The sequence below is a fragment of the Podarcis cretensis genome (assembly GCF_951804945.1).
Source record: "Podarcis cretensis genome assembly, chromosome: 13".
NCBI classification, from domain to species: Eukaryota; Metazoa; Chordata; class Lepidosauria; order Squamata; family Lacertidae; genus Podarcis; species Podarcis cretensis.
In genome coordinates, this window is record NC_137182.1 from 55,426,684 (window position 1) to 55,454,110 (window position 27,427).

The 27,427-nt window shown below is 47.8% G+C and overlaps 1 protein-coding gene and 1 long non-coding RNA gene across 7 annotated transcripts in view; one reads left to right on the forward strand and one right to left on the reverse strand.

Annotated features, from left to right (window-relative positions):
* Positions 1 to 27,427, reverse strand: part of LOC307202381 — a 50,645-nt gene that overhangs the window by 21,882 nt on the left and 1,336 nt on the right. The gene's annotated exons all lie outside the window — the stretch shown is intronic.
* LOC307202234 (UDP-GlcNAc:betaGal beta-1,3-N-acetylglucosaminyltransferase 7-like) lies at positions 15,807 to 27,229 on the forward strand. 6 transcript variants are annotated; one of them, XM_079952066.1, is made up of 4 exons: positions 15,818 to 15,850; positions 18,733 to 18,805; positions 21,103 to 21,702; positions 25,412 to 27,229. In XM_079952066.1, exons 3-4 carry the CDS (start codon positions 21,120 to 21,122, stop codon positions 25,834 to 25,836), a joined length of 1,008 nt encoding a protein of 335 aa, XP_079808192.1. In that variant the 5' UTR covers positions 15,818 to 15,850; positions 18,733 to 18,805; positions 21,103 to 21,119; the 3' UTR covers positions 25,837 to 27,229. The 6 variants fall into 6 exon arrangements, with proteins under 6 accessions (XP_079808191.1, XP_079808192.1, XP_079808189.1 ...); XM_079952063.1 differs by lacking the exons at positions 15,818 to 15,850; positions 18,733 to 18,805 and adding an exon at positions 17,270 to 17,429 and having other exon boundaries at positions 25,412 to 25,845; positions 26,417 to 27,229; XM_079952067.1 differs by lacking the exon at positions 15,818 to 15,850 and adding an exon at positions 17,358 to 17,429.

The window sequence follows — 27,427 nt, forward strand, 5'->3', positions numbered from 1 at the left end:
AACTTTGAAACATTACAATGGCTACAGATGGAAAATTACAGGCAGAGATGGAAAGAATGTTTTTTCTCATGGGAATACTGCAAGAGCAAAGCATGGCTATGAACAAACAACTTATAACCTTGAACTCTAAAACAAGCAACCCTGCTGAATGCATAAAAGATTTGACTGAAACAAAATCTGCAGCTGAACCAGAAGAGACATTTTTGGAACTGGAGGAGAGGGAAGAAGGAGTTAAGAAACTACAGGAGAGTACCAATCTGAAGCCTACATTGCTAGAACATAAAGAAGAAGATCTTGGGATTACCAATCTGCGAAAGATGCGAAAGTGGAAAGAGGAAGCCCCTGGAACACTTGGAATATTGGAACTTAAAAGAAACAATAAATATGACTGGGGCTTCCTCTTTGAGTATGGGAGATCAGTTGACTTGTTGCAGCAGCTGTTACCAAGTATTTTGGATGGAAGAAAATTTGACGAGACTGTGCCAGAGCTCCTTCGAGAACTGAGGACCAACAAAGAGGGCTACCAACAAAACCGGCAGAGAGAGACTGACAGAGATTTGAAGGCCTCTGATGTGAGGAATCCAGGCTAAGAACTGTTTTGTGGACATTTATTTGGGAAGGGACAGAAACCGGGGTAGGGAGGGAGGGGAGAACAGAACTTTAAAACTTTTATGACTTTTGTGTTTGGCTATTATGACCTACATTTAATATAAAAAGGGGGAAATTCGTGGAAGGGAATTTGGGTCGACCTTAGAAAAGGATTTAATATTTATAAGAAAATTGGACAAGTAAAATTTGGCCAAGTAATAAGAATTAATTTTAAAAACAACAATAATATGTTAAAGAAGAGAGATAAGAACCTGCTGAGCTAATTATTGGATTTGGGATGTATGAAGGGGGTGGGGTGGGGGGAAGTCAGGGAGGGGGGTTAAGAAAGTAAGGTTATGAAATTATACATGTTTTGTTTTTGTTTTCATTTGTGTGTGTTTCTAAAATGTGAAAACCCAATAAAAATTATTTTAAAAAAAAAACAGAAAAATGGTGCGCAAGGCCTTATATAGACATTTTAAATTCCCTGCCCTGGAGCTCAAGACCACCCCTCCAAACATCATACATACATCACAGAAGGGGTGTAACGTAAGACCACTCCCCAGATACATCATACCTACATCACGGAAAAGGTGGTCTACAACAGAAATCTGAGTGACTTGTTTATCTTGTCTGAAAGGTTACCTGTTTAATGGTCACTTGATTGGATTGCCTGGGGAGCCTGGCCAGTCTTTTGTAATGATAAATACTTAGTTCCTGAGCCAGGTCACAGGCTCCCACCCTATTCATATCTTAAATGTGCCCTTAAGATAGGATTTGTGAAGGGGAAAGACAATGGGGAGGTGTTTCCCACTTTGACCTTGCAGAGAAATAATTGAGGTCAATTTGTTCAGGACTTATTTTCTTTGGGGTTTTCAGACGTATTTATGTACGTGTTTGTTTGGTACATTTATGAACATTTATTACATATCTTAAGACCTTAAAATTCTTATCACACCTCCGTGTTGGATGAGAACCTCTTTGCAAACGTGCCCATTTCACAGAATCTGAGTTAGACCACTTTTGCAGCAGGTGGGGGGTCAGAGGGGGAGCCTGATGGGCGGAGTCATTGAAGGTCTATGGTTTTCCCAGTAGTGATGTATGGAAGTGAGAGCTGGACCATAAAGAAGGCTGATCGCTGAAGAATGGATGCTTTTGAATTCTGGTGCTGGAGGAGACTCTTGAGAGTCCCATGGACTGCAAGAAGATCAAACCTCTCCATTCTGAAGGAAACAAGCCCTGAGTGCTCACTGGAAGGACAGATCCTGAAGCTGAGGCTCCAAGACTTTGGCCACCTCATGAGAAGACTCCCTGGAAAAGACCCTGATGTTGGGAAAGATGGAGGGCACAAGGAGAAGGTGAGGACAGAGGATGAGATGGTGGGACAGTGTTCTCGAAGGTGCCAGCACCAGGGAGGCAGTGGAAGAGAGGAGTGCCTGGCGTGCTCTGGTCCATGAGGTCATGAAGAGTCGGACACGACTAAACAAATGTGCCATCAAATCTAGCATGCACCTCGGTTTTCAGAACCTTGAAACCAAAAAGAAAAAGGTACTTGCTGGCGAACACAAATGTGCCTTCTCATCTAATGCGCGCACCTTGATTCTTGCAACATGTTGTTGTTTAGTCGTTTAGTCGTGTCCGACTCTTCGTGACCCCATGGACCAGAGAACGCCAGGCACTCCTGTCCTCCACTGCCCCCCACAGCTTGGTCAGACTCATGCTGGTAACCTCGAAAACACTATCCAACCATCTCGTCCTCTGTCGCCCCCTTCTCCTTGTGCCCTCCATCTTTCCCAACATCAGGGTCTTCTCCAGGGAGTCTTCTCTTCTCATGAGGTGGCCAAAGTACTGGAGCCTCAGCTTCACAATCTGTCCTTCCAGTGAGCACTCAGGGCTGATTTCCTTCAGAATGGAGAGGTTTGATCTTCTTGCAGTCCATGGGACTCTCAAGAGTCTCCTCCAGCACCAGAATTCAAAAGCATCAATTCTTCGGCGATCAGCCTTCTTTATGGTCCAGCTCTCACTTCCATACATCACTACTGGGAAAACCAGAGCTTGAACTAGACGGACCTTTGTTGGCAAGGTGATGTCTCTACTTCTCAAGATGCTGTCTAGGCCTGTCATTGCCCTTCTCCCAAGAAGCAGGCGTCTTTTAATTTCGTGGCTGCTGTCACCATCTGCAGTGATCATGGAGCCCAAGAAAGTAAAATCTCTCACTGCCTCCATTTCTTTGCCAGGAGGTGATGGGACCAGTAGCCATGATCTTCGTTTTTTTGATGTTGAGCTTCAGACCATATTTTGCACTCTCCTCTTTCACCCTCAATAAAAGGTTCTTTAATTCCTCCTCACTTTCTGCCATCAAGGTTGTGTCATCTGCATATCTGAGGTTGTTGATATTTCTTCCGGCAATCTTAATTCCGGCTAGGGATTCATCCAGCCCAGCCTTTCGCATGATGAATTCTGCATATAAGTTAAATAAGCAGGGAGACAAAATGCAGCCTTGTCGTACTCCTTTCCCAATTTTGAACCAGTCAGTTGTTCCATATCCAGTTCTAACTGTAGCTTCTTGTCCCACATAGAGATTTCTCAGGAGATAGATGAAGTGATCAGGCACTCCCATTTCTTTAAGAACTTGCCATAGTTTGCCATGGTCGACACAGTCAAAGGCTTTTGCATAGTCAATGAAGCAGAAGTAAATGTCTTTCTGGAACTCTCTAGCTTTCTCCATAATCCAGCGCATGTTTGCAATTTGGTCTCTGGTTCCTCTGCCTCTTCTAAATCCAGCTTGCACTTCTGGGAGTTCTCGGTCCACATACTGCTTGAGCCTTCCTTGTAGAATTTTAAGCATAACCTTGCTAGCGTGAGAAATTAGTGCAATTGTGCGATAGTTGGAGCATTCTTTGGCACTGCCCTTCTTTGGGATTGGGATGTAGACTGATCTTCTCCAATCTTCTGGCCACTGCTGAGTTTTCCAAACTTGCTGGCATATTGAGTGTAGCACCTTAACAGCATCATCTTTTAAAATTTTAAATAGTTCAGCTGGAATACCATCACTTCCACTGGCCTTGTTATTTGCAGTGCTTTCTAAGGCCCATTTGACTTCACTCTCCAGGATGTCTGGTTCAAGGTCAGCAACCACACTACCTGGGGTATATGAGACATCCGTTTCTTTCTGGTATAATTCTTGCAACATAACCTGGCCAAAAGAGGTGAGCATTAGATTTGAGTAAATATGGGAACTTCCTGCAAGAGTGACAAGTTAATAGACCTTTAAGAGCGCTTGGGGGATTTCTTGCAGGGCAAGAGGATTAGAACTTGAGGAAATCCCGACAAAAGAATAGTGGCAAGAGAATGTGATGAACTATGCAGAGCTAAAGGTAAAGATAAAGGGACCCCTGACCATTAGGTCCAGTTGTGGCTGACTCTGGGGTTGCGGCGCTCATCTCGCTTTACTGGCCCAGGGAGCCGGCGTACAGCTTCCGGGTCATGTGGCCAGCAGGACTAAGCCGCTTCTGGCGAACCAGAGCAGCGCACGGAAATGCCGTTTACCTTCCCGCCGGAGAGGTACCTATTTATCTACTTGCACTTTGACGTGCTTTCGAACTGCGAGGTTGGCAGGAGCAGGGACCGAACAACGGGAGCTCACCCCGTCACGGGGATTCGAACCACCGACCTTCCGATCGGCAAGTCCTTGGCTCTGTGGTTTATTTATTTATTTTTAAATAAAATTTTATTAAAATTTTAAAGGTTACATGAATAATAAAAAAACACCCAATTAGACCACAAAAAAGGCATAACAATACATAAAAACAAGTCCCATCAAAGAGAAAAAAGAAAAATAAGAATAAAAAAGAGAACAGACAAAAAAGAAAAAAAGATGCATACAGTCAAAAAAAAGGAACAAATCAAATCCTTTAAATAACTTTCTTTCTTTAGCTTATTTCCTTGACCTCCTCACACCTCCCCTCTTTGTATTCTAGTACAATTAAATATTTCAGTAAATCCTTCACCTTTGTTTTTATCTTAATAATTTATCTTTATATACTATAATTTAACCTTCTCTTCTTTTACCAATTAATCATTCATTTTTACTTTGCTTAATCTTATTTCTCCTTAAAACTAATAAATTTAAACTTAATCTCTTAAAACATTTCCCCTAGGGTCATCAAAAACTCATTCCACGATTTCTCCATCTCTCATTAAAAATTTTTTTTTTTTTGAAATCTCCATATATACACTTTAAATTCCCAATTTTCTTCCACCGTCCCCCCTCCCCGGTCTCGGCCCCTGCCGTCAGTTCCATCAACCTCCCAGCGTCCATCAACCTGGAGATCTTATATTCGAGGCTCTTAACTCTTCTTCACTTCCCTTTTGCCGGTCTTCTTGACAATCTTTGGTGCTAAAAAGCAGATCTCGGGGGAGCTCCAACCCAACGATGCTTAGATTCCTTCTTGACAGATCTGCCAGATTTCCATAGTTAAAGCTAGGGCCCATGAAGTATTCCAAATCTTGTTTCACAATTCTTCCAAGTCCAAAGGCCCCAAAAGCTCCAATCTCCTCCTGGCTCAAATTCATATTCCAAAATTCATTTGATCCCTTTTCCAGATCAGGCCAGGCACCCATCTTCAAAAACTGGCTTCTCCTAATTACAGTCATATAAGGCCTCAAGTTGTAATCCTCCATTTGCCTCTTTAGGGTTAAGGTTCCCCCTTGTTTTGCCTTGTACTCAACAACAGCAACTTTCTCCTTCTCTAATTCATCAATTTGTTCAGTCAAAAAGGATTTCTGTGCCGGATTCTTGTCGACTTCTATGCTGATATCCACTTTTGTTCCCAAAATCTCAGTATTAGTAGCCATGGCATCTATCTGTTTATGCAGCTTTCCCAACAAATAGAATGTCCTATTCAGTACAGACACTACTTCTTCTTTTACCGACATTCTTAAGATGTTCAAGGTCAAAACCAGTTTCTCACAGTCTTTATCTTAAGGCCAATTTCCCAGCTGCACTCTTGTAACAATGTCCCAAAACTCCCTCTAGAGGGAAACAGTCTCCATTTGTGACAATCCTTTCCAGCACAATTCCAAAAGTAAATTAGTAAGTTTCCAGTTACCTTTTCTTCTTTTTTAAGCGCAGAAGCAGACAATAAAGACAATGTCTTTCATTTAAAGCTAGCTATCAAATTTGTCCTGTTTACCGTCGATGGACTTTTTGCAAGCCGTTCCCAGGTTCAGAGACGTGACGCTTTGATTTTTATTTTTCACCTTCTCCTGCAAGTTCACTTGGTCAAAATTAATAGTTTCAATCAGTGGAATTTTAGTCCTTTACGAAAGACTTTCCCAAACCTTAGTTAACAACTACTTTGCTTCAGTCTATTTACAGAAAGGGAAGGTGGACTTCCTGTTTGGACCTTCCCCGTTCGATGCCAAATCCCAGGTTCACAGACTTCTTCCGTCTGTGATTTGTTAGGGTCTCCGCCTTCGCCATTGCCGGAGGCGCTAACCCGGAAGTCCCGGCTCTGTGGTTTAACCCACAGCGCCACCCGCATCCCGCTAAACTTGCTAAACTGACATACAAATTGTGAGATAAGGACAACCGTGACTTCAAAGAAGAATGGGAACATTTTACAAAGTATTTAAAAAGACAACAAAATGAATTGGACTCCTTGGCAGCTTTTGAATAAGCATACACAAATTTAGTGATAGATAACACGGAAGATAGATAATTTAAGAACTGAAATAATTTTATAATATGCAGAGAATAACATGTGCTGAGAAATCAGAGAGAGCAGTTGAGGGAAGTCTTGGGGGGGGGAGGGTTTGATGGGGAATGGGGAAAAAGGAGGGGAAATAATGAATATGATATGTTTTGATATACTGTTATGTTGAAATTGTCAATAAAAAAATTAATAAAGAAGAAAGAAAAATAAACGTCCCGCTTTGCAATTTTAGAATCGGGACGAAGACTGTATAATTTCCATAAGGCTTCAGACCTGGGAGATCACCTGGGCTAAGCACCTGGGCGGAACACCTGCTTGGCATGCAGAAGGCCCCTGCCTCAATCTCCAAGCAGGGCAGCCCTGAGACTGAAGGGTCCGGCTCAGCACCTTCCGAACGCTCGATAATTCAGACCAGCCTGTTGGAAATGTAAAGAAAAGGAAGGGACTTTTTATCATATGTGGTGAGAATGTAAGAAGGTGAAAGGCTTCTGGGAAATGATATATAATGAATTGGAAAAAATGTTGAAATATACATTTGTTAAGAAACCAGAGGCATTTTGGTTAGGAATGGTAGGAAATGAAATAAACAGAAAAGATTATAAGCTTTTTTTATACGTAGTAACAGCGGCAAGAATACTTCTAGCCCAAAAATGGAAGCAAGAAGAATTACCGTCGATGGAAGAATGGAGAATGAAGTTAATGGAATACGCAGAACTTGATAAATTAACAGGAAGGATCCGAGGCCTACGAGACCACAGATTCACTGAAGACTGGAGTAAATTTGTAGACTATTTGAAAAGCATTTGTGATGAACAATTAATGTTTGTAGGTTTGCAAGAGGCTCTGTGAAAATAATATCAGAAATATTGTAAAAAAGGGAATAAGAGGGAGAAGGTTTTTAATAAAAGGCAATATTAGATTAAGGAATGCGGAAGAAGGATTAAAACGGAGAATTTGCAGAAGAGCTGAGGGAAGTCCAAAAAATGTATCTGTGAAAAATTGTGTTATGTGTTTTTATATTTTTGTATTGCAAAATGAATAAAAATAATTTATATATATATAGAAAAGATAATTCAGACCAGCCTTTCATAGAATCATAGAATCGTAGAGTTGGAAGAGACCACAAGGGCCATCGAGTCCAACCCCCTGCCAAGCAGGAAACACCATCAGAGCACTCCTGACATATGGTTGTCAAGCCTCTGCTTAAAGACCTCCAAAGAAGGAGACTCCACCACACTCCTGGGCAGCAAATTCCACTGTCAAACAGCTCTTACTGTCAGGAGGTTCTTCCTAATGTTTAGGTGGAATCTTCTTTCTTGTAGTTTGGAACCATTGCTCCGTGTCCGCTTCTCTGGAGCAGCAGAAAACAACCTTTCTCCCTCCTCTATGTGACATCCTTTTATATATTTGAACATGGCTATCATATCACCCCTTAACCTCCTCTTCTCCAGGCTAAACATGCCCAGCTCCCTTAGCTGTTCCTCATAAGGCATCGTTTCCAGGCCTTTGACCATTTTGGTTGCCCTCCTCTGGACACGTTCCAGTTTGTCCGTGTCCTTCTTGAACTGTGGTGCCCAGAACTGGACACAGTACTCCAGGTGAGGTCTGACCAGAGCAGAATACAGTGGCACTATTACTTCCCTTGATCTAGATGCTATACTCCTATTGATGCAGCCCAGAATTGCATTGGCTTTTTGAGCTGCCGCGTCACACTGTTGGCTCATGTCAAGTTTGTGGTCAACCAAGACTCCTAGATCCTTTTCACATGTACTGCTCTCAAGCCAGGTGTCACCCATCTTGTATTTGTGCCTCTCATTTTTTTTGCCCAAGTGCAATACTTTACATTTCTCCCTGTTAAAATTCATCTTGTTTGTTTTGGCCCAGTTCTCTAATCTGTCAAGGTCGTTTTGAAGTGTGATCCTGTCCTCTGGGGTGTTAGCCACCCCTCCCAGTTTGGTGTCATCTGCAAATTTGATCAGGATTTCATGTGAACCGTGAGACGGTCCCAGGTTCAAAATCCGGGTAGGAATCGGGCCTGAAGCCCTGCAGAGCCTCTGCCAGTCAGTGTGGGAACTGCTGGCCTAGATGAACGCTCAGTGCTCTGACCCAACGTTAGGTTTTGTCTAGGATACTCTTGTTGTGGTGCCACACCCTGCAGATTATACAAACCGGTTGCTGTTCTCTGGTTGCTACTCCCTCCGCTGCTTGCACAACAAACACCAGCCATCTCTTGGAGCTGGCAAGTCCTGCAGAGATGTTCCTTTGAAACCAGGCTCCCTTGATCCGTAAGACCCTCCTTCACGTTTTTGAATCCTCCAGAGGTCTGTTTCCTTGCCCTTTTTATCCGTTTCGGGGTGGTTTTTATAATTCTGCCTTACTGGTTTTAGCTCGTGCTTTTCGTCGTTACGGAATCGTACAGAAGTGGAGGAGCGTTGTGGGGGGGACCCCCAAAGGTCATCCAGCCCAGCCCCCTGCAGTGCAGGAATTGCGGCACATGTTTCAACAATATATGGGTGGCGTTTTTAAATAAATAAAGCGGCTAGGTTGCACTCTGGCAGAGAGCAACTGGAAGGAGCCCCTGGGGTAAGAGAGGGCGATTCCGAAAATGTCACTACTCATAACTTTTTTAGAAGAAAAATTTATTATTTATACCCCGCCCATCTGGCTGGGTTTCCCCAGCCACTCTGGGCGGCTTCCAACAGAATATTAAAATAAAATAGTCTAATAAACATTAAAAGCTTCCCTGAACAGGGCTGCCTTCAGGTGTCTTCTAAAAGTTTGGTAGTTGTTCTTCTCTTTGACATCTGGTGGGTGGGCGTTCTGCAGGGCAGGTGCCACCACCGAGAGGGCCCTCTGCCTGGTTCCCCGTAACCTCACTTCCTGCAGGGAGGGAACTGCCAGAAGGCCCTCGGAGCTGGACCTCAGTGTTCAGGCTGAACGATGGGGGTGGACACACTGCTTCAGGTACACTGGACTGAGGCCATTTAGGGCTTTCAAGGTCAGCACCAACACTTTGAATTGTGCTCAGAAACATACTGGGAGCCAATGTAGGTCTTTCAAGACCAGTGTTATGTGGTCTTGGCAGCCGCTCCCAGTCACCAGTCCAGCTGCCGCATTCTGGATTAGTTGTAGTTTCCGGGTCACCTTCAAAGGTAGCCCCACATAGAGGGCATTGCAGTAGTCCAAGTGGGAGATAAATAGAGCATGCACCACTCTGATGAGGCAGTCCATGGGCAAGATAAGGTCTCAGCCTGCGTACCAGATGGAGCTGGTAAACAGCTGCCCTGGACACAGAACTGACCTGCACCTCCATGGACAGCAGTGAGTCCAAAATGACTCCCAAGCTGCGCACCTGGTGTTTCAGGGGCACAGTTGCCCCATTCAGGACCAGGGAGTCCCCCACACCTGCCTGCCTCCTGTCCCCCAAAAACAGTACTTCTGTCTTGTCAGGATTCAACCTCAATCCATTAGCTGCCATCCATCCTCCAACCGCCTCCAGGCACTCACACAGGACCTTCACCGCCTTCACTGGTTCTGATTTAAAAGAGAGGTAGCGCTGGGTATCATCCGCATATTGATGGACACCCAGCCCAAACCCCCTGATGATCTCTCCCAACGGCTGCATGTAGATATTAAAAAGCATGGGGGAGAGGACAGAACCCTGAGGCACACCACAAGTGAGAGCCCAGGGGTCTGAACACTCATCCCCCACCACCACTTTCTGGACACGGCCCAGGAGGAAGGAGCGGAACCACTGTATGACAGTGCCCCCAGCTCCCAGCCCCTCTAGACGGTCCAGAAGGATGTTATGGTTGATGGTGTCAAAGGCCACTGAGAGATCCAGCAGAACTAGGAAACAGCTCTCACCTTTGTCCCTAGCCCGCCGGAGATCATCAACCAGTGTGACCAAGGCAGTTTCAGTCCCATGATGAGGCCTGAATCCCGACTGGAAGGGATTCAAATGGTCCGCTTCTTCCAGGCATGCCTGGAGTTGTTCAGCAACCATTCACTCAATCACCTTGCCCAAGAATGGAAGATTTGAGACTGGGCGATAGTTGGCCATTCTGGCCGGGTCTAAAGATGTTTTTTTTAAGTAGCGGTTTAATGACCGCCTCTTTCAGCGGGTCTGGGAAGGCTCCCTCACGGAGGGAAGCATTCACCACCCCACGAAGCCCATCGCCCAGTCCTTCCCGGCTAGCTTTTATAAGCCAGGATGGACAAGGATCCAGGAGACAGGTGGTTGGCTTCACTCGTCCAAGCAGCCTGTCCACATCCTCGGAGGTAACAAATTGGAATTGATCCCACACAACTTGACCAGACAGGACTCTAGCACTCTCCCGCCCCGGCCCTGCTCCCACGGTGGAGTCTACTTCTTCCCGAATCTGAGCGATTTTATCTGCAAAAAAAATTGCAAAATCATTGCAGGAGAACATATGGCCCGTACTGGGCGCCGATGTTACAGGTGGTTCCGCTAAATTGTGAGCCACCTGAAAGAGTCTCCTGCTGCTGTTTTCTGCAGATGCAATAGAGGCGGTGAAGAAAGTATTCTTCGCCGTTGCTACCGCCACTTGGTAGGCTCGACGTTGAGCTCTAACCTGTGTCCGGTCAAATTCGGAATGAATTATCCGCCACCAGCGCTCTAGCCGTCTCAGCGATTGTTTCATTGCCCTCAGATCCGTGGAAAACCACGGGGCTGTCCGGGCTCCATGCAATCGGAGAGGGCGCTTCGGAGCCAGACAGTCGATAGCCCTGGTTAACTCCGCATTCCAGCGGGCCACCAGGGAATCAGCTGAAAGGCCATCAACATGGGATAAAACATCCCCTACCACTCTCTGGAAACCATTTGGATCCATTAAGTGGCGGGGGCGGACCATCCGAATCGATCCCACCCACGAAAGAAAACATTTCGATGGCAGCAGAGGCTGTAGTTGTAAAGAGAGTTTATTTTGCTTATCAGATGTTCTCAGGTAAGGGAAAATCCAGATTTTATTTTTTTTAAAATGCTGTGATGTCCATACGGCATTTGGGATCTTGTATTATAGACTGTTTGATGTCGGCTTTCCCAACATTAAATATTTCCCCTCCAGCTTTTCTCGATCCTCCTTTTAGTTTGTTGGGCTTCTGGTCGTACGCTGTCTTATTTTGCTATGAATGGATTTCCTCAAGAGCATGTGGGTTCTCTGTTGTCGGGGGTTCTTCAGCAGAGCCTGGGTGGCCACCTGCCAGAGATTCTTACCCTCGATTCCTGCAGGTGCGCAGCCTGGGAGTCATTCTGGACTCACCGCTGTCCATGGAGGCGCAGGTCAATTCTGTGTCCAGGGCAGCTGCCTGCCAGCTCCATCTGGTACGCAGGATGAGACCCTATCTGCCTGCAGAATGTCTAGCCAGAGTGGTGCATGCTCTGCTTATCTCCCGCTTGGACTACTGCAATGCGCTCTACGTGGGGCTACCTTTGAAGGTGACCCGGAAACTACAACTAATCCAGAATGTGGCAGCCAGACTGGGGACTGGGAGCGGCCGCCGAGACCACATAACACCGGTCCTGAAAGACCTACATCGGCTCCCAGGACATTTCTGAGCACTATTCAAGTGTTGGTGCTGATCTTTAAAGCCCTAAACAGCCTCGGTCCAGTATACCTGAAGGAACGTCTCCACCCCCATCGTTCTGCCCGGACACTGAGGTCCAGCTCCAAGGGCCTTCTGGCGGTTCCCTCTGTGCAAGAAGCCAAGTTACAGGGAACCAGGCAGAGGACCTTCTCGGTGGTGGCACCCGCCCTGTGGAACTCCCTCCCACCAGATGTCAAAGAGAAGAACAACTACCAGACTTTTAGAAGACATCTGAAGGCAGCCCCCTTTAGGAAAGCTTTTAATGTTTGATGCATTACTGCTTATTATGTTGGAAGCCGCCCAGAATGGCTGGGGAAGCTCAGCCAGATGGGTGGGGTATAAATAATAAATTATAATATTATTCATAGAATCATAGAATCATAGAGTTGGAAGAGACCACAAGGGCCATCGAGTCCAACCCCCTGCCAAGCAGGAAACACCATCAGAGCACTCCTGACATATGGTTGTCAAGCCTCTGCTTAAAGACCTCCAAAGAAGGAGACTCCACCACACCCCTTGGCAGCAAATTCCACTGTCGAACAGCTCTTACAGTCAGGAAGTTCTTCCTAATGTTTAGGTGGAATCTTCTTTCTTGTAGTTTGGATCCATTGCTCCGTGTCCGCTTCTCTGGAGCAGCAGAAAACAACCTTTCTCCCTCCTCTATGTGACATCCTTTTATATATTTGAACATGGCTACCATATCACCCCTTAACCTCCTCTTCTCCAGGCTAAACATGCCCAGCTCCCTTAGCCGTTCCTCATAAGGCATCGTTTCCAGGCCTTGGACCATTTTGGTTGCCCTCCTCTGGACACGTTCCAGTTTGTCCGTGTCCTTCTTGAACTGTGGTGCCCAGAACTGGACACAGTACTCCAGGTGAGGTCTGACCAGAGCAGAATACAGTGGCACTATTACTTCCCTTGATCTAGATGCTATACTCCTATTGATGCAGCCCAGAATTGCATTGGCTTTTTGAGCTGCCGCGTCACACTGTTGGCTCATGTCAAGTTTGTGGTCAACCAAGACTCCTAGATCCTTTTCACATGTACTGCTCTCAAGCCAGGTGTCACCCATCTTGTATTTGTGCCTCTCCTTTTTTTTGCCCAAGTGCAATACTTTACATTTCTCCCTGTTAAAATTCATCTTGTTTGTTTTGGCCCAGTTCTCTAATCTGTCAAGGTCGTTTTGAAGTGTGATCCTGTCCTCTGGGGTGTTAGCCACCCCTCCCAGTTTGGTGTCATCTGCAAATTTGATCAGGATGCCCTTGAGTCCATCATCCAAGTCGTTGATAAAGATGCTGAATAAGACCGGGCCCAAGACAGAACCCTGTGGCACCCCACTAGTCACTCTTCTCCAGCATGAAGAGGAACCATTGATGAGCACCCTTTGGGTTCGGTCAGACAGCCAGTTACAAATCCACTGAGTGGTAGCATAGTCAAGACCGCATTTTACCAGCTTCTTTACAAGAATATTATGGGGCACCTTGTCAAATGCCTTGCTGAAATCAAGGTAGGCTACATCCACTGCATTCCCTTCATCTACCAGGCTTGTAATTCTGTCAAAAAACGAGATCAGGTTAGTCTGACATGACTTATTTTTCAGAAATCCATGCTGACTATTGGTGATCACAGCATTCCTTTCTAGGTGCTCACAAACTGTTTGCTTAATGATCTGCTCCAGAATCTTCCCTGGTATTGATGTCAGACTGACTGGGCGGTAATTATTTGGGTCCTCTCTTTTCCCCTTTTTGAAAATAGGGACAACATTTGCCCTCCTCCAGTCTGCCGGGACTTCGCCTGTTCTCCAGGAATTCTCAAAGATGACTGCCAGTGGTTCTGAGATCACATCTGCCAGTTCTTTTAATACTCTTGGATGCAGTTCATCTGGCCCTGGAGACTTGAATACATCTAAACTAGCCAAGTATTCTTGTACTATCTCCTTAGTTATTCTGGGCTGTGTTTCCTCTGCTGAATCATTTGCTCCAGATTCTTCAGGTCGGGCATTGTTTTCTTTATCGAAAAAGACTGAGGCAAAGAAGGCATTGAGGAGTTCAGCCCTTTCTGTGTCCCCTGTTTGCATTTCACCATCTGTCCTCTGAGTGACCCCACTGTTTCTTTCTTCTTCCTTTTGCTATGAACATACCCATAAAAGCCTTTTTTGTTGCTTTTAACCTCTCTAGCAAGCCTGAGTTCATTCTGTGTATTATTGCAGGGGGTTGAACTAGATGACCCAGGGGGTCCCTTCCAACTGTACAATTCTGTGGTTCTATGAGTTTTGGGTTCCAAAATTTGTGGGTCTCAGGCACCCATAATTCCTAGGTTTAGTTAGTGTTGGAACATGATCTGTCCTTGCAGAGCTAAACTGGAAGTCACACTCTTAATATTTAAAAAATACGAATAATACCTGACAGCGCACACTCCACAGATAACCGGTCCTTAACGCTTCAAAAATTAGGAAACACCCCTTGAACAAATAGGCCCTTTATTTGAGTTTATAATATTTAGCTCCGGGCTGAACACTGAGATAGTTATTGAGGAAACCTAAACTTTACAACTTGCAAATCACTCGGAGAAAAGCGAATGCAAATTCTGGACTTGGAACAGGGGCCAGTCTGCGTCAATTAAACTGTGACATCAAAGTCTTCTCCTTTTCCATAGGCTGCTCCCGGAGGGAAAAGCAAATAGAAGGTATTGCTCAAATTGCTCTGAGTGACAGGCTTGTGAACTCTTGAGCATGATTTCTTTTGCGTGCGCAGCCCGTCTCACGATGTAGCTGTGACATTTGGGGCGGTTTGCGTTGTTGCAGGAATTTATGTTAGGGAAACCAGGAACTTGTAAATATTTATTTTGTCTTACTTGATGGGTGGGAATCGGAGGTCAAGGGAAGGGTGGGGTCAAGCCCCGATGCTCAGGTTTCTGTCACCAGAACCTCCCAATTTGTGATGCATGCATGATGTAATTTCAGAGGTGTCGTGGGTACCTTTGTAAAACTGATAAAAGTGGGAGCCACCCTTTGTTCTGGGCTTTGTTTCCTGCTTCTCCCATGTGCTGGGTGTGAGTTCTGTTGCAACAGTCGTTTGAATAAAGACCAGGCCTACTGGCTGCTGTTTTTATTCCCTCTGTTCCTGGATGGTGTCTTTGTTTGGTAATCCAAGTGAGCCCAAGGATTTTCCTATAACATTGTAAAACAGGGAGGGGAACATAAAGGCCTGCCTTGCTTTCCTTTCAGTCGGTAGAGCATGAGACTCTCAATCTTAAGTTCGCGGGTTCGAGACCCACGTGGAGCAAAAGATTTCTGCATTGCAGCTGGGTTGGGCTAGATGACCGCTGGGTCCCTTTCCAGCTCCACAATTCGGTGACTTTTCTCCGACCCACAATGAACAATGATGGGGATCCTTGAGGCACTGCTCTGGCCTGATCCAGCGACTTCCTCTCTCTCTCCCAGCTATTAAGGGTCCATTAAGCAAGCACCGTTCGTTCTCCATCCCGCGGCCATTTCCAGGCAAGGGAGAGAATTGCAAATCATATTATCGTATTACAGCTCGCTTGCTTGGACCCTTTCCAGAATCCCATTGAGCTGATTTTAGCAAAGAGATAAGGCTAAGAAGGGTCCGTATTTGCAAAAGGATTAGGTGCTGCTTCTGCTGTGCTTTCCAGGAAGGTTTGGTGCCTGCAAGCAGATGCGGGCAAGCCTGGTGGACCCGCTCCGCTGGGACTGGTAGGGCAGAAAGCGAGGAGGCCAACAGGAGGTGGCGCCAAACCCAGGAATGGGCAGCCGAGGCAACTCATCCTTGTTTTCTTCTCCCCACCTTCCTCCCTGCTGTCTTTGCAGTCTTCTTCTACAAGGGGGGCGTCAAGACGGAGGAGGAGGAGGAGGAGGAGGAGGAGGAAGAAGAAAAGGAGGAGGAGGACGGCAGCCAGGCTCACCCCTTCGACTCACTGTGAGTAGAATCCTAAAATGGCAGAGCTGAAAGGGACCCCTGAGGGTCATCCGTCCCAACCCCTTCTGCAATGCATGAATCCCAGCTAATAATAATAATAATAATAAATTTTATTTATACCCCGCCCTCCCCGGCCAATGCCGGGCTCAGGGTGGCTAACACCAGTAAAATTACAGTGGAAACATAATGGGGGGGGGGGGCGGGGACGACAGAAAAGCAAAACCCCAATTTAAAATACAGGTTAAAATGCAATTTAGCCTCATTTTAAAAGTCAAAACCATAATGGGAGGGGAAAATAAGGGCCAGACTGAGTCCAAACCAAAGGCCTGGCGGAACAGCTCCATCTTGCAGGCCCTGCGGAAAGATGTCAAGTCCCGCAGGGCTCTAGTCTCTTGGGACAGAGCGTTCCACCAAGTCGGGGCCAGTACTGAAAAGGCCCTGGCTCTGGTTGAGGCCAGCCTAACCTCCTTGCGACTTGGGACCTCCAGAATGTTGTCATTTGTGGACCTTAAGGTCCTCCGTGGGGCATACCAGGAGAGGCGGTCCCATAGGGACATGGGTCATAGGCCGCATAGGGCTTTAAAGGTCAAAACCAGCACCTTCAACCTGACCCTGTACTCCACCGGGAGCCAGTGCAGCTGGTATAGCACTGGGTGAATGTGATCCCACGGCAAGGAGCCTGTAAGGAGCCTCGCCACGGCATTCTGCACCCGCTGGAGTTTCTGGGTCAGCTTCAAGGGCAGCCCCGCATAGAGCGAGTTACAGTAGTCAAGCCTGGAGGTGACCGTCGCGTGGATCACTGTGGCCAGATCAGGGCGGGAAAGGTAAGGGACCAACTGCTTAGCACGGCAGAGATGGAAAAGTGCCTGCCGTGCCTGCACCTCCTTAGAAAGGGAGGCGTTGAAGGTTGCACCCAAGCTCTTGACAGAAGGCGCTGGCCCTAATTGACCCCCCGCATGAGACAGGAGTTGGCCCCCCAACCCCATGTCGTCCCGACCCAGTCAGAGGACCCCTGTCTTCGAAGGATTTAATTTCAACAGGTTCCCACGCAGCCATCCAGCCACAGCTTCCAAGCACCTGGTCAGTGTGTCCAGGGCCGAGTCAGGGCGGCCGTCAATCAACAGATAGAGTTGGGTGTCATCGGCATATTGATGATAACCCAGCCCAAAGCTCCGGACAATCTGGGCCAAGGGGGCATATAAAGATATTAAAAAGCATCGGGGAAAGGATTGGGCCCAAGGAGTGCCGCAGCAACAACTCCCTCCCTAGCGCCACACTCTGTCCCCGACCAGAGATAAAGGATCGCAGCCGTTGTTGGACTGTGCCCTGAATCCTCACGTCAACAAGGCGTTGGCTCAAATCGACCGTGTCGAAGTCTGCTGGCAGATCTAAAAGAATCAGCAGTCCCAACCTGCCTCGATCCAGCTGTTTACAGAGATCATCTGTTAGGGTGACCAAAGCCGTCTCGGTCCTGTAACCAGGGCAAAAGCCGGACTGGAATGGGTCCAGACTGAGACGATGTTTCATCTGGAAACCTACCTAGCTGTTTGGCACCTGCTCTCTCAATTACCTTACCCAGGTACGGAAGATTCGAAACCGGGCGGTAATTGGATAGATCTAAGGGATGTGGGTGGTGCTGTGGGTTAAACCACAGAGCCTAGGGCTTGCCGATCGGAAGGTCGGCGGTTCGAATCCCCACGACGGGGTGAGCTCCCATCGCTCGGTCCCTGCTCCTGCCAACCTAGCAGTTCAAAAACATGCCAGTGCAAGTAGATAAATAGGTACCACTCCAGCGGGAAGGTAAACGGCATTTCCGTGCGCTGCTGTGGTTCGCCAGAAGCGGCTTAGTCCTTCTGGCCACATGACCCGGAAGCTGTACGCCGGCTCCCTCGGCCAGTAAAGCGAGATGAGCGCCACAACCCCAGAGTCATCCACGACTGGACCTAATGGTCAGGGGTCGCTTTACCTTTAAAGGATCTAGGGATGTTTTCTTTAAGAGCGGACGCACCACTGCTTCCTTCTACTCCCAGGAAACAGCTCTTGCCACCAGAAAGTTCTTCCTGATGTTCAGGCAGAATTTCCTTTCTTGCGATTTGAATCCGTTGGTTCGGGTTCACTCCCTCTTCCACAGGAAAGCTTTTCGGATATCATATCTGCACCTCACTCTCCTCTTGTCGAGGCGAAATAAACCCAGCTCCTTCGACCGTTCCTCATAGGGCTTGGTTTCCAGACCCTTTTATCATCTCGGTCGAACCTCCAGCTTGTCATAGAATCCTAGAGTTGGAAGAGACCACAAGGGCCATCGAGTCCAACCCCCTGCCAAGCAGGAAACACCATCAGAGCACTCCTGACATATGGTTGTCAAGCCTCTGCTTAAAGACCTCCAAAGAAGGAGACTCCACCACACTCCTGGGCAGCAAATTCCACTGTCAAACAGCTCTTACTGTCAGGAAGTTCTTCCTAATGTTTAGGTGGAATCTTCTTTCTTGTAGTTTGGATCCATTGCTCCGTGTCCGCTTCTCTGGAGCAGCAGAAAACAACCTTTCTCCCTCCTCTATGTGACATCCTTTTATATATTTGAACATGGCTATCATATCACCCCTTAACCTCCTCTTCTCCAGGCTAAACATGTCCATCTCCTTCTTAAACTGGGGTGCCCAGAACGAGACACAGGATTCCAGGTGGCGTTTGTCCAAGGCGCCTAAATTGCACAGAAGAAACGGGACCTTGCTTTGCTGTGTGTAGAACGTAATATCCTCTGTCGTTAGACTGGTCCAACCGCAGGCGCTGAGACTTCCTGCTTCTTTGAGATTTACTTTCTTTCTCGCAATGAGATAAAACTGTTCTGAATAATCGTTCTCCCTCCCATGACATCCTTTCAGTCAAAAACGGACGGCAGCGAAGAGAACATCTGCTTCCTCCTGAAGGCCTCTCCTCGAAAACACAATTAGGCCGGTAAGCTCCAACTTTCACAGAATTGTAGGCTTGCAAGGGACCCCTGGGGGTCATCCAGCCTGACCCCTGCAATGTGGGGATCGCAGCTGGAGAATCCCTGATGGGAGGCCACCCGGCCTCTGATAAAACATGAAGGAGAGGTCCGCTCTGCTTTTGAACTCTGCATGGCGAGGGGTTCCCCAGGTAAATAAGACAGAGTCAAAGGTGAGCCCCCCTTGCAAAACCTCGGCTCCTCGGCGCATAATTAAACTGCAGAACTCCTTGCCACATGAGGGCCACGAACTTAGATGGCTTTGAAAGAGGACTGGACAAATCCATCGAGGGGGAGAGGGCTATTGACGGCTACTGGCCAGGATGCTTCCGAATGCGAGTTGCTGGAAACGGCAGGAGGGGAGAGCGGTCTTGTGTTCGAATCCTGACTGCAGGCATCTTTTTGGCCCCTGTGAGAAGAGGGTGGTCTGCTTTTTACTGTAATTATCGGTATGTTTTAAACAGAATTTATGTACGAATATAGTATTAATCGGTGCTTTTTTCCCTGAGGGAACGCATACCCCTAAACATTTTTCGAATCTAAGTTTGGCCTCATTGAGGGGTGCCGTTTCTACGGGGATATACGCTCAGTATTTATCACTCCTATTGTACAAAAATCTCCAAATGGGTCTGAACTTCAATGTCTAAAACTCCTGGTAGAGGACAAGGATCTAGAGATCATGCTCAGGGTGGCCAAATTCTGTGCGACTGCCGTAAAACTTAGGGAACAAGCTGTACTAAACGATTAAGGTTTTAAATGACAATTTCAGGTTATATTTTAGTGATCAAGATTGAATATATTCTTTTAACTGCCGCTATATCTGAATTGTCTCTGTTATACCCAACTGCAATTCAATGCATTCCTGTTGTGTTTCACGATTTTCCTGATATTGTAAGTGAGCCGGAACTGGTCTGTGACCGTAATAATAAAATTCTATTCTATTCACTGAGGGGCAGTATTTCAATATGAGTAGAAATAAATGAGAGTCCCCCTAAACATTTCTTTTAAAAGAAAAAGGGGGGGGGGGAGCACTGGTTTTAATTCTATCAATGTTTAACTGTCTTTTCATGACAGATTTACCCCCATATTTTTAGCCTGTTCCTGTTTGTGTCTGTAAGCCTCCCTCCCGTCAGGGGGTGAATTCAGGGTATAAATAAATAAATATATAATAACGATAATAGCAGGAATAACTGGCCCGAGTCCACCGCAGCCTCTATTTAAGGAACCCTCCCTTCCTGCGATTTCCAGAAATTGGCGTTCCAGAAAAGCATCGCGAATTCGCCCAAATCTCTTTTGAAGCCACCCGGGTCGGCATACTGAGGCAGGGAGTCCCGCAGTTCAACCCTGCACCGCACGAAGCAGGGCAGAGCGCGAAAGGGACAGGTGATTTACAACGAGTCAAAAAATACATATTCTTTTTTTTATATAATTTTTTGTAACATATCATTTCCAACAATCATATAACATAACTTCTCTTATACAATGTTTTAGTCTTCCGTCAACAACCTCTGATGATTTTTCGTTCTTTATCGCTTATTTTGCATTTCTTAACTTCTCTATCGCTCTTAATTATCATTAACTAATAATTCTCCTCATAGTCTTTCTTGCAATATATTCTTGCAATAACTTCTCTATCGCTCTTAATTATCATTAACTAATAATTCTCCTCATAGTCTTTCTTGCAATATTTCATATATTTCTCCTTACAAAACTTCTTGCAGTCCTACTAGCGTAATTGGTTCATTACAATTACTTTTCAAATAGTTCGTATATTTACTAGGTTCTCGCTGTTATCTCTGCGTCCTGCCTTGTGGGAACCCACCTAAACTTCAGGGACATTCCGGGATCAAATCAGAAACCGGCTTCTCTAAATAATAATAATAATAATAATAATAATAATAATAATAATAATTTATTATTTATACTCCGCCCATCTGGCTGGGTTTCTCCAGCCACTCTGGGCGGCTTCCAACAAAATATTAAAATACAATAACCTATTAAACATTAAAAGCTTCCCTAAACAGGGCTGCCTTCAGATGTCATCTAAAAGTCTGGTGGTGGTTTTTCTCTTTGACATCTGGTGGGAGGGTGTTCCACAGGGCAGGGGCCACCACCGAGAAGGCCCTCTGCCTGGTTCCCTGTAACTTGGCTTCTCGCAGCGACATCCCTGGGAAATGGGGATGGGGGTCTGGGATCCTTCGGGGGGACAAGAGCTCCCTCAGTCCCCCCAGCTGACCCGCTGCTGCCTCCTCCTTTTTCCGGACAGGTTTCCCCCGCCTCAGGATGCGAAAGACCCACATACTCTGTATTGTGATTCTTGGGAGCTTCTTGACCATCGCTGCCTTGCACTGGCAGCTCGCCCGCATGGCGCCCCAGTGGGTGCCCTCGCCCTGTGCCTGCTGCGCCACCTTCCAGCCCCCGCCGCTGTCCAACGCCACCACCCTGAGCGACGGCACCTACACCTACCGCCTCGACCCGGGCATCTACAATGACCTCTTCCCACACCTGCAGCAATATCGGTGCCGGGAGCTCACCTGCGAACAGAGCTGGTGCCCAGAGGCCTCTGCCGCTCCGCTGCTCCTCCTGGCCATCAAGTCCCACCCGGGGTCCAGCGCAAGGAGGGCGGCCCTGCGGCGCACATGGGCGCGGCCGCGGGAGATGGGGGGCTTCCGGATCCGACATGTGTTCTTGATGGCCGTGTCGCCCAACCAGAAGCACATGAACCTGGCGACGGAGGAGAACGAGGAGTTCGGGGACATCCTGTTGTGGGATTTCATGGAGTCGCACCACAACCTGTCCCTGAAGGAACGATGTTTCCTGCAGTGGGTACACAACAGCTGCCCGGGTGTGGCTTACATCTTCAAAGGTACCATATTTTCCGCTCTGTAAGACGCACCAGACCACAAGACGCACCTAGTTTTTGGAGGAGGAAAACAAGGGAAAAAATACAGTGGTGCCTCGCAAGACGAAAAAAATCCGTTCCGCGATTCTCTTCGTCTAGCGGTTTTTTCGTCTTGCAAAGCAAGCCCATTGACGGCTTAGCGGATTAGCGCTATTAGCGGCTTAGCAGCTTTTAGCGGCTTAGCGGCTTATTGGATTAGCCGATAAGCGGCTTAGCGGCTTAGAAAAAGGGGAGAAAAAGGGGAAAAAACCCGCAGGAACTCACAAGACATTTTCGTCTTGCGAAGCAAGCCCATAGGAAATTCGTTTTTCGAAGCGCCTCCAAAACGGAAAACCCTTTCGTCTAGCGGGTTTTCCGTCTTGCGAGGCGTTCGTCTTGCAGGGCACCACTGTATTCTGAATCTCAGAAGCCAGAACAGCAAGAGGGATCGCTGCGCAGTGAAAGCAGCAATCTCTCTTGCTGTTCTGGCTTCTGGGATAGCTGCGCAGCCTGCATTCACTCCACAGGACGCACACACATTTCCCCTTACTTTTTAGGAGGGAAAAAGTGAGCCTTATAGAGCAAAAAATACGGTATGTCATGGGCTTACTGGGGGCCAAAGGTGCACCGGGAAGGAGGTCCGGCTCTTAGGCAGGAAGAAGCAGATGCACGAAGATAGGATAGGGGCCAGCCGGCTTACTAGCAGCGCATGTGAAAAGGATCTAGGGGTCTTGGTGGACATCAAGCTGAACGTGAGCCAGCAGTGTGACGCAGCAGCAAAAAAGGCTAATGCTATTCTAATGCTGTGTCGACAGAAATTTGGTGTTCAGATCAAAGGAAGTAATAGTGCCGCTGTATTCTGCCTTGGTCAGACCCAACTTGGAATACTGCGTCCAGTTCTGGGCAACACAATTTAGGAAGGAGGTTGACAAGCTGGAAGGTGGGCAGAGGTGGGTGACCAAGAATCATTGCAAATCATGGTGTGTGTGTGTGTTATGCAAAAACTGCAATGTGGGAAAAACCATGAAGCCAGCAAAATGATAATAATAATAATATAATAATTTATTATTTATACCCCGCCCATCTGACTGGGCTTCCCCAGCCACTGTGGGCGGCTTCCAACCAAATATTAAAATACAGTAATGCACCAAACATTAAAAACTTCCCTAAACAGGGCTGCCTTCAGTTGTCTTTTAAAAGTAAGATAGATAGTAGATAGATAGATAGATAGATAGATAGATAGATAGATAGATTAGATAGATAGATAGATAGATAGATAGATAGATAGATAGATAGATAGAGATAGATTAGATAGATAGATAGATAGATAGATAGATAGATAGATAGATATAGATAGATAGATAAACAACTACTTGACATTTAGAAGACATCTGAAGGCAGCCATGTTCAGGGAAGTTTTTAATGTGTGACATTTTGATGTATTTTTAATCTTTGTTGGAAGCCACCCAGAGTGGCTGGGGAGACCCAGCCAGATGGGCGGGGTACAAATAATAAATTATTATTATTACTACTACTACAACAGCAACATTAAAAACACGATAAAACATCAAACATTAAAAGCTTCCCTAATCAGGGCTGCCTTCAGATGTCTTCTAAAAGTCAGATAGTTGTTTATTTCCTTGACATCTCATGAGAGGACATTCCACAGGGCGGGCGCCACCACCGAGAAGGCCCTCTGCCTGATTCCCTGTAACCTTGCTTCTCGCAGGGAGGCAACCGCCAGAAGGCCCTCGGAGCTGGACCTCAGTGCCTACATAGCTCCACCCTTATGTCAGGTATTGTAGTATATTGGTGTGACGCCATGTTTAAGGTAAAGGTAAAGGTAAAGGTAAAGGTACCCCTTCCCGTACGGGCCAGTCTTGACAGACTCTGGGGTTGTGCGCCCATCTCACTCAAGAGGCCAGGGGCCAGCGCTGTCCGGAGACACTTCCGGGTCATGTGGCCAGCGTGACATCGCTGCTCTGGCGACCAGAGTCGCACACGGAAACGCCGTTTACCTTCCCGCTGGTAAGCGGTCCCTATTTATCTACTTGCACCCGGAGGTGCTTTCGAACTGCTAGGTTGGCAGGCGCTGGGACCGAGCAGCGGGAGCGCACCCCGCCGCAGGGATTCGAACCGCCGACCTTTCGATCGGCAAGTCCTAGGCGCTGAGGCTTTAACCCACAGCGCCACCTGCGTCCCAGACGCCATGTTTAGCTGGCGATATATCATGCCGTTGAAAACGAGATATCGCCCTGTGTTTGTGGGATGTGCTTATGGGACCTTGAACATTACTTTGAATGTCAAAACACGACGTGGCACATAGATTTGCTGTTACCTGCATTTGACCATCGGGATGGCACTGGGGAGTGGAAAAAGTGGAGGGGGGGACCCCTCCGTCTAGAGGGGCTGGGAGCTGGGGGCACTGTCATACAGTGGTTCTGCTCCTTCCCCCGGGCCGTGTTCAGAAAGTGGTGGGGGGGGATGAGTGTTCAGACCCCTGGGCTCTCACTTGTGGGGTGCCTCAGGGTTCTGTCCTCTCCCCCATGTTTTTCAACATCCACATGCAGCCGCTGGGAGAGATCATCAGGGGGTTTGGGCTGGGTGTTCATCAGTATGCGGATGATACCCAGCTCTACCTCTCTTTTAAATCAGAACCAGTGAAGGCGGTGAAGGTCCTGTGTGAGTGCCTGGAGGCGGTTGGAGGATGGATGGCGGCTAATGGATTGAGGTTGAATCCTGACAAGACAGAAGTACTGTTTTTGGGGGACAGGGGGCAGGCAGGTGTGGGGGACTCCCTGGTCCTGAATGGGGCAGCTGTGCCCCTGAAGGACCAGGTGCGCAGCCTGGGAGGCATTTTGGACTCACCGCTGTCCATGGAGGTGCAGGTCAGTTCTGTGTCCAGGGCAGCTATCTGCCTGCAGACTGTCTGGCCAGAGTGGTGCATGCTCTAGTTATCTCCCGCTTGGACTACTGCAATGCGCTCTACGTGGGGCTACCTTTGAAGGTGACCTGGAAACTGCAACTAATCCAGAACGCGGCAGCTAGACTGGGGACTGGGAGTGGCCGCCGGGTCCACTTAACACCGGTCCTGAAAGACCTACATTGGCTCCCAGTACGTTTCCGATCACAATTCAAAGTGTTGGTGCTGACCTTGAAAGCCCTAAACGGCCTCAAAGGCCCAGTAGACCTGAAGGAGCATCTCCACCCCTATTGTTCAGCCCAGACACTGAGGTCCAGCTCCAAGGGCCTTCTGGTGGTTCCCTCCCTGCGAGAAGTGAGGTTACAGGGAACCAGGTGGAGGGCCTTCTCGGTTGTGGCGCCCGCCCTGTGGCACACCCCCCTGTCAGATGTCAAGGAAATAAACAACTACCTAACTTTTAGAAGACATCTGAAGGCAGTCCTGTACTGAGAAGTTTTGAATGGCTGAGGTCACCCAGTTAATATTTAATGCTGTATTGTTTTTAACACTCGATTGGGAGCCGCCCAGAGTGGCTGGGGAAACTCAGCCAGATGGGTGGGGTATAAATAATTTATTATTATTATTATTATTATTATTATTATTAAGAGAAGCCGTTTTCTGATTTGATCCCGGAATGTAGGTGGGTTCCCATGAGGCAGGACGCCACAGATATTATTATTATTATTATTATTATTATTATTATTATTATATGAAAGCACTGTTGTTTTCCAGGGGACGATGACCTCTTTGTGAACCTGCCAGCGCTGACCGCGTACCTGGCTCAGACCCCCAACGCCTCCCGCTTCATCCATGGGAACATCCAGCGCCACTCAGCTGTGATGAGGACAGGGAAGTACGCCGTCTCCACTGCCCTCTACTCGCAGCGATACTACCCCAACTTTGCCTCCGGTGGGGGCTTCATAGTGCCCGGCCCCCTGATCCCCGCCCTACATCAGGCGTCCCTGGAACTCCCGGTCTTCCCCCTCGACGACGTCTACATGGCATTCCTAACTCTGGCTGCCGGGATCCCCCACCGACACGACAAGCACTTCAAAGTGTGGGGCATTCCCAAGGACGACATTGCCTTGTACCGGGACTCCCTGACGGTTCACGGGAGCTCGATGGAAAGGATGGAGGAGGTGTGGCAGGAGCTCTAGGTCAGCTGAGTGGCTGCCGCCCATCTGTGCATAGCTGTCAACTGTCCCTTATTTGGCGGGACAGTCCCTTATCCCAGCGCCGTGTCCCGCTGCTGTCGCTTATTGATGATGTCCCTTTAATTTCCCAGGTTTCAAAGGAAGCAGCTCCTCTCCCCCTCTCCCAGCCAGGGAGGAGGGAGGCTCCAACTGGGTTGCTTGGCTGCCCAGCCTGCCCCCCTGCGGCCTTCTCTCACCGGCCCCGGTCCCCGGGAGCCCTTCCCCCTGGGACTGGTGGGAGCCTCGGGCCCTTCCACCGCCATCCTCCTCGCGGTCGCCGAACTGAGCATCTCTGCCTGGGGTACCATCTTCGTAGCTTGGACTTCGTTGTGCGTGAAAAGTGGTTGCTGCTTGTAGTTAATTGCAGTGTTTCATCAGTTTGAGCAGCAACCTCTGGAAACGAAGGGCTAAAAACCGGTGCTGCTCTCCAAAATTATCTGGTCCCTTTTAACTTTGTATTTCAGGTGGTTGACTAAAATCCCTTATTTTGGCTGCTGATCCCTTATTCTTGAGGCTGCTGGTCCCTTATTTTCAAATCTGTAAGTTGACAGCTATGCGTCTGTGCCCGAGCCCCTGGGTCAGAAGGCAGTGGGGGGCCAGCCTCTCTCGCGTACCCGAGCTGGACAGTCTGCTCCCAGGGGCATCGGACGTCTCGCAGAGGCTCGCCGTGCCGCCCTCAGACGCTAGGAAGGATCCGCATGGCCGTTGCTGCATTGGCCTGCTCCTCAGAAGGGCCAGCTAGTAATAGTAATTTATTATTTGTACCCCGCCCATCTGGCTGGGTTTCCCCAGCCACTCTGGGCAGCTTCCGGCAAAGATTAAAAATAGATTAAAATGTCACACATTAAAAACTTCCTTGAACAGGGCTGCCTTCAGATGTCTTCTAAAAGTCAGATAGTTGTTTATTTCCTTGACATCTGAAGGGAGGGTGTTCCCACAGGGCGGGCGCCACCACCGAGAAGGCCCTGCCTGGTTCCCTGTAGCTTAGCTTCTCACTGGGAGGGAACCGCCAGAAGGCCCTCGGCACTGAACCTTAGTGTCCTACCTACACAGACTAGATTGGACAAAGTTTCGCCTGCACACCCCATGTGCAAAGCACATTCCCACCTCCCCTGGGAACAGCGCATATTTGTACAGGTGTTGCCTGCACACAGCCCAAAACATTGCACCATGTTGGGGGAGGCTGCCGTGGACAGCTCCAGAAACGATTTGTCTGATCCCGTCGCTTGTGGGCAACACGAAACCGGACTTTTCCTCAATCTTCAGGCACGAAATAGATGCCCTGAATCCATTCTCCCTTTGCCCTGTGTAAAATGAGGAGGAATACACCTGGAGAACATTAATGTTACAAGGGGAAGGTTGGTGTTTCCACGCGTGGCCTAACTGGCGACTGCGCTGACTGCAGTGTGACGACAGCATTACGTTTTTATGCATATGGGAAGATACATACCTCTTGAGGGCATTGAGTCATCCCAGTCTCTGAGAGGTGCAAGACTCCAGGGGTTTTTGGTACTTAGCCAGGGTTCAGTTTCCAGGGAACAAGGGACAGACAGCG

Excerpts from the sequence above, each read along its gene's own strand:
- LOC307202234 (XM_079952062.1), top strand. The coding sequence starts at position 17,369 with ATGTTTCATCTGGAAACCTACCTAGCTGTTTGGCACCTGCTCTCTCAA. Across the intron at positions 17,430-21,102 it reads CTCTCAATTACCTTACCCAG|GTTTCCCCCGCCTCAGGATG; the intron begins GTACGGAAGATT and ends TTTTCCGGACAG. Across the intron at positions 21,703-25,411 it reads TGTGGCTTACATCTTCAAAG|GGGACGATGACCTCTTTGTG; the intron begins GTACCATATTTT and ends GTTGTTTTCCAG.